The 10,086-nt window shown below is 38.7% G+C and overlaps 1 protein-coding gene across 1 annotated transcript; it reads right to left on the bottom strand.

The window, feature by feature from the left end:
• Positions 1 to 6,609: 6,609 nt before the first annotated feature.
• LOC136410848 (trypsin-3-like) lies at positions 6,610 to 7,601 on the bottom strand. The gene is made up of 2 exons (XM_066393203.1): positions 7,470 to 7,601; positions 6,610 to 7,416 (listed from the first exon to the last, which is right to left on the bottom strand). The coding sequence occupies exons 1-2, from the start codon at positions 7,513 to 7,515 to the stop codon at positions 6,659 to 6,661; spliced, it is 804 nt and encodes a 267-aa protein (XP_066249300.1). The 5' UTR covers positions 7,516 to 7,601; the 3' UTR covers positions 6,610 to 6,658.
• Between the last annotated feature and the right edge of the window lie 2,485 nt (positions 7,602 to 10,086).

Raw genomic sequence — 10,086 nt, 5'->3', positions numbered from 1 at the left:
AAGTCAGGTTTTTCTAAGCACCTATAATGTAAAATAAATATAAGGAGGGCCCTCTCGAGTGCCTGAATAAATAAGCCTCCGATAACGGCAGCAGACAGGACCGACAACGGACGATTCTCTCTCATTCTAATCTTTGGAAATTTATTGGATGCATTCTGGGGCTGAACCCGCTTAGATAACATTCGAGTGCGAATGCCAAATAGTGCGCCCCTTGAGAGAAAGCGCGAAACACTTGGGATAAATCCCTTTTTAAATATTTGTTGTCCTATCTCGCAATCTAGGGACGAAAGTGTTTCGAAGGATTTGCACACCTTTGAAGGTGCCGTCGGTAGATTTAGTTCTGAACGATAAAGAAAATAACCCGCTGGAAAGCCAAAAAGTACTTGATAACAACCCCAAAATATGTAATTAAGTAATAGCAGATTTCAATGGACTAATTGTAGATATTAAAAAAACTGTGTATAGAAATTTGTAGGTAACGCTTCAGCGTATGTACGAGGATAGTCCCAGAAGTACCCCACTTTAACACTTAAAGTAAAAAAATTAAATATTACATTATTTCTCAACATACTCCCCTTTGAGATTGATACACTTTTTCCAGCGATGTTCTATGACTTCTATACCCTGTTTATAGTAAGAAGCTGCGAATATTTTAAAATAGGCATCAACTTCGGACTCGACCTATTCATTATTGGCAAATCTTTTTCCACCGGGCTGTTTTTCAAGTTTGGAAGTAGAAAATGATCTGAGGGGGCTAAATCTGGCGAATAGGGTGGGTGAGAAAAAAGTTCGAAACCACTTTGATTGATTTTAGCCATCACGATGACGGAAGTGTGGACTGGCGCGCTGTCTTGATGAAACAAGACTTCCTTTTCGCGAAATGGGGCCGCTTTTTCCTAATTTCTTCGCTCAAGCGCTGCAATAAATTTGTATAATATTCTCCGTTTATTGCTTTTCCTTTAGAGTGATAGTTAATAAAAATTATCTCATGTGAATTCCAAAAAACTGACGCCATCACCTTTCCCGCAGATAGAACGGTTTTCGCCTTCTTTGGAGCCGATTCTCCCCTATGAGTCTATTGTTTTCACTATTCTTTTGTCTCAGGTGTGAAATGATGGATCCATGTTTCATCTATGGTTATGAATCGACGCAAAAACTCGATTTTATCGCTGCGAAGCTTTGTCAACCACTCCCTCGAAACATCTGCACGGCGCTGTTTATGTTCAATTGTGAGTAATCGCGGCATCCATCTTGCGCACAGCTTTCTCATATCCAATTGTTCGGTCAAATGCGATGTACATTACTTTTTGAAATGCCTATCATGTGTGCTAACTCGCGCAATTTTAGCCGACGGTCTTCCAATACAGTTTTGTGAATTTTCACAAGAATTTCTGAAGTGGTCACTTCATTAGATTGACCACTGCGCCGTTCGTATTGGCAGCTTAAACTCTGCCACCCAATATCTTACAGTTGTTAACGCAGGACCAAATTCTCCCAGAGTAGAACCTTACTCCACTTTGATGTTGAATGGACTAAAATCTTTCAAATGAAAGTATTGAATCTTGTATCGATGAATTTTTTCCACGTTCACAAAATCTCTAAAGCGTTCCCTAAAAGCGGCTCCAAAACAAACCCAAATCAACGCAGCCCTCTCAAACTTAAATATGAGCTTTCTAAGGTTAGGTCTTTGTAATATAGGCAAATGTTTAACAAAAAAATCGCCATTTATATGTCAGGTCGGGTACTTCTGTGACTACCCTCGTATCTGAGGGCAAGACCAACTAGGCATGGACAAACATTTGCGTGCCTTACTGCTTTAGTATTAACTAAACAATTCAAATCTTAGAGGCATCTTGAGGATTGAGAACCGCTCATGACATCAACTAATATAAACTAACTCAGCTGTCGTTTGGGGACTTACAAGAATATTTGGGTAGGTATACACCTGAAGGGTTAATGCTGAGTACCAAAATCAATGTTAAGTAACGTCAGTCGAAATCAAATATTCTTGTCTCTATCTTATGAGATTTTAAGGACTTTTTTGTCTCGCTGTGTGGGAAAAAGTGTAATCTGAAAAATCACGAATTTAGGTAAATATTCCGGGACATCGTTTACAGTTAAAAGAGTTGGTTTGCGCTCGCTGTATTCAGCGAATAATTGATATTTCTTTGTTTAGAGCAGGCACCACATCACCGACAGACAATCGCATTTCAGATTCTTATCTGTGTCGTTGATTTCGATCAATCTCCGAGCCGAAGACATGTTCCCAGAGCACGATTTTCGTTTATTTTATTGCGTCGAACTTCTTCATTTCCTTCTTAAAAATTCTGGATTAATTGGATCATCGAAAGGGCCCCAAAGAAATTAAATCTGTCGGCAGGACAAGGATCTAATCGTAGCGAATTTAGATTGAGTTTCTTATTAAAAAGTCTGCTTTAAAAATGTACTACAATCGGAGTTTTAATTGTTTCGTGCGGGAAGTTTTAGGACTTGCAATTCGGTAATTGGATTTTTAAAGTTTCGGACTAAAATACGGAAATTCCCTTAAGAATAAATTAACTTTTCAATTCTTGGGAGGGCATTTCTTTTGAAGGGAAACTCACAGTTTTACATTTACAAATCTCCCTTAGCGGTCCCAGTGTCACACACCCATACAGATCTCTTTTGTGTGAGCAGGGATCCTTTGAAATGCGACTTTTATTGAAATAACAATCTCTGCGGCTCCTTTAGGGCAACGGATACAATGCTGTCGGTGACTTTGTTGTTATTCGTGAACCAAGGTGATGAAGAGTGCACGTTTTGTAATCAAGACTTAACAGAAATCCCTGGTGTTAATAGAAATTGACCCAAGTCAAATGAAGTTTAAGCTAGAATTCAGCAAATTTAATAACAATACAACATAAAACTTCCTGCGCCGGCATTAACAAATAATATTGTGGCATTCGGGATTTCCTGAAACAGCAGCGCGACGTCTCCTGCATGCTGATAAATGCGTTGCAGGTTTCCAGATTTCCCTTGTGCCGGTCCAGTAAACGCGCTGTTGTCAAATGTGGGATTGCAAAGAAAAGTTTTGTGTCTGAATTCTAAAGAGTGATACTCCCCAAGCACAGAATTTCCTAAGAGAATGTGTCAATTCTAACTGAAACAAAAAAATAGATGGTGTGCCACTGATTTCCGTGACGTAAATAGTCAAATTTATACCCTTCGTTTGAACTTCAAAAATTACAATTTTACTATACAATAAACAGGGGTGGAGCAGGTGCTTTTCCCTAAAGTTAAAAAAATTGAAATAATTTTAAGGACATACGCCACTGATTCCTAAATGGTACACATACGTTCTTTATTTGATTTTCAGAAATTGGAATTCCACTACAGAAAAACAGGGTCGGAGCATGTGCAGTTTTCTGAAGAAAATAAATTTGAAATTAACTTCTAGGTTCGAACCGGGGAGGGTTCCAACCCTTCGGGAGCTTCTGCGGCTGGGGTCCTTCGGATGGGCCTGAAAATAACAAATTTGGAATGAATTTAAAAAATGTTCGAATTTCGAGGTACAATTAATTGAAATTAAAAAATATGCTTCTGATTCTTTAAAGATAACTAGTCAAAAATTATGTTCTGTGGACGAAAATTTTGCTCAGATTTTAAATGCTCACAGGCAGCCGGTTCTACAACAAAACGGTTATCCTCAATTATTCCTCTATAAATCTAGGATTTTTCGAATTTCATAAAATTTAACTGAGTCCACTATCTTAAAGCAGTTATTGAAATCTCTTGTCCAGTACCTCCTCTCAAATTGACGGATAAAGCTAAAATTTTCTGCAAATTTAAAAGGCAGCTAGAGACTTTTCTCGGCGCAACGCGACACCCTGTAATTGATTTTTTGAAATTGTTCCAACGAGCTAAGATTTCTCAACGGATTGCTTTAAATCCACAGGTATCCTCAGGCCATGCACATTTCTCTACAAAATCTTGCACACAGCAAATATAGCCCTGAGGGTTAAATCAAAATACATCAGTACGTATTTCAATTAAGAAAAACAAAACCGTCTTTTCCAATGGGCTTACGCCATTCCAATTAATTGAAAAGTCCCGCAAACGTTTCCTAATAATGACCCCGTATTTTCTTTCTTTCGATTCCCGGGCTTTTTCTTTCCGGAGGAGGATTTAGAGGTCTTTAGCGGCCGGCCATTTTGCGTGGTCAAAATAAACGGGCCCATTCATTTCGGTTTTAATCGGATTTACTCTCCGATCTCGATCCGGCTCAGACTTAAGACAAAAGCGTCCAAACGATTGTTAAGATTAACTTTCAGTTTTTCCAGATTAGAAGTAGAATCCTCTCAAATTCCACGAAGTTGTGACTCCGCAATGAAATGGAAATTACCATAAAACTCACCTTAACTTACTTTATCTCCTTTCAAATCCCGTAAATTCCTCGACTTGGACGTTTTTGCAACATCTTAATTAACTATAGTATGGAACCGAGTGGGGAAATTCAGATGTATTTCCCCCTACAATGCAGGGGCGGGTCCGCATAAATTTCCTGCATAAAGACAGTTTGATTTCAGTTCGCCATTTGTGTAAATACTAAATTTGAATATCTATTACTTCGGCAATCTAATTAAGGAAACCTGGGGAAGGCGCCGCTCGCCTTTATTAGCATATTAAAATGGGGCTCGTGTGCCAGGGGGGAAACCAGATCAGCCGTAAAATTTGATTTTATAGTGTATACAACAGGCACAACCACGGAGGGTGGAAGCTTATTAGAAGAATACTAAATCTTACCAAAAATATCATATATAACTAATTTTGATCACTTTTGTGTCAAACATCAAAGCAGTTAAAAGCAGGTTAAGTGAAGACTAAAAGTGATTATAGCTCACTTGTATTCGCTAACTCGATTCTCTTCAAGGCGAACACACGCACCAATCTCATAATTCCTGAATGCAGCCAGAGTTCAGAAATTATGCACTAAATGTTAGTATGCTGCAATAAGCCAAATGTTATGAAAAAAATCAAATGAATATGAATCGAAAAGTGGATGAACTTCGTCTCTGTCAGTTTTTTCCATCGTTTTGGTAATTTAAAGTTTTTTCAAAACCGTTTTTGGTATGTCTACTCTGCTCTTTTATAGGTGAACTTACATTTACACCAGTTATGTAATTTATAAACACGATTCCACCGAGTCCATTTTACGACAGTTTTCAATGCTAGTAATGTTTAAAATTGTTAAAATTGGAGAAAGAACAAATTTTGAAAAAATCACATGAACCTAAGTCAGTTGGGCGCGCTGGACATTGTATGATTATCACCCAGAGGATAAAAGTCCATTATATACTACAAACTTTTTCATTCAAATCCCATAGTAACGAAGCAATTAATCCGGCTTAACAAATCGGATAAGAAAATTGTTAATTTTTCAAACTGGCCCCACCAAATTCCTGCGCCTTTTTAGTCCATTGTGACGAACAAAAGGACATTTTCATTTTAAATTGTTGTTGCGGCTAAATCCGGGGAATGTATAATGTAACAAATGTTTGATTTTAATCGGCCGGTTAGGGGTTTGACGTTTCGTCGATGAAAAATGGCCGTTTAAAGATTCATGAGCGGATTACGTGCGGAAGCACATCGATCAGAGCCGGCTTTACACCGCATTAGACTTCGGTGAAGTTAAATCCAATGCTTCAATCAGCATTTCTATATTACAACCTAACTACCTTTCAAACATAAACAGTCAGTAATTTAAAATATTTTTTCTTAGATTTACGTTGTCTGAGATTAAAAACATATTGAATCATAATCCCCAAGCAATTTAATTGTTAAGAATCTCCCATTGAGATGTGATTATAGGATTGCGAAGCTTATTTATCTCACTTAATACTAATAATATCCATAAATCAATTACTGTGGTTTCGAAAATTTATGGCTTAACCAATTATGTTATTTTATTTGCAACAGAATGACAAGTAGAACTGTAATCAGCGTTAATCTATTGTTTCATGTAGTAGGATGTTAAATTTCATCCCCTAGAGTCGCCATCTAACAATAGAAGTGACAATTCGGTCAAGAAATGTTGAAAGGATTTCAATAACTCCATCTAGCAATAAGTGCGCTAGAGGATTCAAAGTTTTTGCATTAAAGAATTACTATTTTTATTAAGATAAAACTTTCTTTTTCTCGAGATTAAGAAAAGCTCTGACATTAGTGATTTTCCTTTCTGCCGTTTATTCTATATATTTTCTAATTGCAAGCTTCAGTTTTTCCATGGGCTGCGCCTGCTTCATATAAGTTTTGAAACATTTTCATCCCCAACTTTTTGTCAATTTGTAAACTTCCTTCCTTCTGCGATGAATTTTTTCTTTCGATTAAAGCGTATTTTTGAATGAACGATAGGGGTAGAACACGTAAGAATAGCAGCTTACTCATATAAAGAGACTCACTCTATCAGTGAGGTCTTCTGTGTTATTTCATGATTTCCTCGCTTAACTGAATGCGCAGATGTCAACATGGAATTTACGTTTTCTTCATACACCCTAAGGTTGTTTCTATCACCAAATTTGATTTTTTAGAAATCCACCCCCTTACCCCTTTTCAATACCCAACAAACTCAAATTCATATGCAATAATTAACCTTTATTACCACAGGTATTATTAACACAACTTAAACACCTCCATTCTCAGTAAGCCATTGCCTGAATGGAACGATGGCAGCATAGACTCCGGGATATCCAGGTCTGGCACAACCAGCTCCAAAGGATACAACACCGGCCAGGAGCCCGTTCACCACATATGGACCACCGGAGTCTCCTTGGCAAGCATCACGACCACCCTCAGTAAATCCAGCGCACAAAGTCCTTTCATTGATGACGGATCCGTAGGCGGAACGGCAAACAGCTTCGGAAACAACCGGTACATCAACACGTCTCAGCTGGACACTTCCTGCTCCATTTTCGGAAGTGGTGCCCCATCCAGAGACAACTCCCAAAGTTCCCACTTCGAAGACAGTGTTAGCGGTGGGCAAAGCAGCGGCAGCAGCTGGGACTCCGCTTTGAATGGCGTCTTCTGCGAGATGGAGTACAGCGATATCATAGTCAAGGTTTGCGTACTGGCTGTGATAGATGATGCTCTCGACGGCGATACGAAGACCTCCTGAATTGTGAAGGCTGGATCCGGAACGAATGTTCAGAGCGGTTACTTGAGGGATCACGCTGGGCACTACGCAATGGGCGGCGGTTATGATAACTCTGGAGGAGGCAATCACTCCTCCGCAAATTTGGCCTCCATTACGGAGCAGAGCAACTTGGTAGGGCAAGTCCTCAATATTAGCGGGGTCACCACCTACGATTCTACCACCTATGGTGGGGTGGATGTCGAGGATGGTCTCGTTGTAACGCCCCTGGATGTCTATGCTGGGAGCAGCTGTAGAAAAAATTTCTTAACCGATTTTTTTCTCACCAAATCATGCAACTTACCAGAAGCCAATCCAATTGCGGCCACGAAAATCAGGATCTGATTCATTGTCTTTTGAGGTGATCACCCACTGTACTCCTCAGAAGTGAATACGACGTTTTATAGCCTACTAAGGTCTTGAGATTATCTTTAATCGTCATCGCTAATTGGAAATTAAGCAGTGCGCAAACTATACCGATGAAGATGGATAATCTCTGACTTTAATGCTTAGCCAAATATGGATTAGATCTGGAATTTGCTTTGTTAAGTCCTCCGTGGGATTTGTAGTATATTTCGACGCAAATACGTAGAAAGATGTTTATGTATGAAACTGCAAATATTTTATCGATTGATGACGAAAGATGAAAAGAGATTCACCCCTCCAATGGTCTTTAACCATTATGCAAATTCGTCTTAGCACACCCACAGTTAAGTAAGTTATTTCTGAACTCGACTGATAAATCTGTGTTCAGGACTTACAAATCTGGTGTCATAGTCCACGCTCAAATTTCGAATGAACGCTCGGTATTTTGACTTTCTTCGACTTCAGAAAAGCATATATGTTATGTATGATTTTTGTGATATGTATGACATATTGTCAGCCAAGATTTGGAGCCCAAATACAACTGGAAACAATGAGAGGTGCGAATAAATATCCAAGGCTATTTTAGACTATAATTCAATGGTCCATTCCTTGATAAGCGCCATTTTAAATTTTTTAGACGCGTTATTTTATCGAATTTTTAGTACTGAATATCCATATCTCCGCCACTGGTGTAATTAGACACTCAAAATTGTTTATTCTTGTAGCACTTGGTGAGAGCATTATGTATATCAAATTTACCAAATGTCCGCGTTTAGGAAATACTCAACTGGTGTGAGTGTCCACCTGACAGAGTGGGAGCAGATCAATAAACGATTGCTTTTAAGACACTCCGTACTTCCTGAACTATGGAAAAGAGGAACGAAAATGTTTATCCATTTTCCAAGTCCATTTGAATTTTTCATAACACTTAAAAGGCCGATTGGCAGCATCTTCACACTTAGTGTGTAGTTTCTGTACTCGGTACTCATCGACAAACTTATTACCGCGTTCAAAAATTACATAAGAGTGAGTGGTCACCTAGAGGAGAGATCTCAGACAATTAAAAGAAAATAATTAATTTCTTCCATCTTTAATCTATGCGACAATTTGGTCGAAAGTAAAGTCATTGACTCTTGAAACTCTTTTCCAACGAACAATTAAGTTTGCAATACCGCTTCTGAAATAAATTAAAATTATATTGAAGTTTAGCGGCCACGGGGACAGGGCTTCGAATCCGCTAATGACTTATTCGAAATTCATATCGCGTGTGTCCCGAATACACAATATTCCTGATTAATATTTTCGCTCTTAATTAAAACGAACGCGGAATGCTCTCGGACGTGTTCGAGGAATACGAGCTTTCGAAACGACATTAAATCTTCGATTATGAGAATCTGAAATTAGAGCCTCATCTGACGTTGGCTCTAGCCATCACCTCCAACCCTAAAAAATCCAACTCCGGGGTCCTTTTTCCCTTCGCGGGAATAATACCAATCACACGGCCGGGTGCCCCGCGGAGGTTTATTATTTCGAAATCGCGTAACTAGATCGGAAATCCCCCTCTTGGCTTTTGATATTTTCGAATTTGATTTTTATGCTGGCTGGTCACGAGCCACTCCTGCCTGCCACCGACGAGATAAATTACAGAAGGAGAGGAACGAGGGTTCTCATTGTGATAAACAATTTCCAAGTGAAAGAGACACGGTCGTCGACAATTTAAAAGCAGGGGCGTAGCTCGGTTTGTTGAACTGTCAGAGTCTGTCCTATACGGGGAGCACACTCGTCCAGATAAACACTCACACCAGTTGCATAGTTCCTGAACACGGTCATATGTTTGAGCATAAGAGTCGAGTTCAGAAGTTGCCAATCCAGAGTGAATCTATCGCCAGTAATTCACTTTGATGGGTTTTTGATATTTAAATGATTTCTAAAAAACTAGTGTGTTTTCTGGAACTCAACAAACTATATTCCTACAGTTCAGTTAGTGAACTTTAGCATAACCTAAAAACAAGGGAAAATTAGGAAAGTTATAACTACACTCACACTCGTAATGTAATTGCTGATCGCGGACATATTGCTGTGTCAAATGGTCCTGTTCATAAATTACACATGTACAGGCCAAGTAAGAGTAGCGTCAAGGCGTTTACTATAATCATATACATATGCAATTGCGTGATTCTATTTCTAGACTTCTAAAGTGACATATAATACATTCCTAATGGAAACACGTCATCGGAATTATCACGAAAAGAAAAAAAATCACATTCATAGAGCAGTTTCTGATCTGGCTGTATGTTTCTTAAATAATAACAAGTTCAGAAATTCTTACACGCGATAAGTGTGGTCACCCAATTTTTTAGAAGTCGAATCATTTACCATTTCAACATCTTTCAAAACGAATATTTCAAAAGTATTTCCCTTGTCCCTGTTACTTATGCAATTATTTTCGAGCTGCACTTTTACGCTTTTCACAACCATAACCGAATTAATGGATTGTCCCCGGAATGAAGCAATTACGAAAATAATTGAGCCATCGACGAGTCATTCCCACCGCA

Source organism: Euwallacea similis, chromosome 9, assembly GCF_039881205.1.
Source record: "Euwallacea similis isolate ESF13 chromosome 9, ESF131.1, whole genome shotgun sequence".
In the NCBI taxonomy this organism is placed as follows: Eukaryota; Metazoa; Arthropoda; class Insecta; order Coleoptera; family Curculionidae; genus Euwallacea; species Euwallacea similis.
Note: the sequence above shows the minus strand (reverse complement) of the source record. Positions and strands in the feature narration are given on the sequence as shown.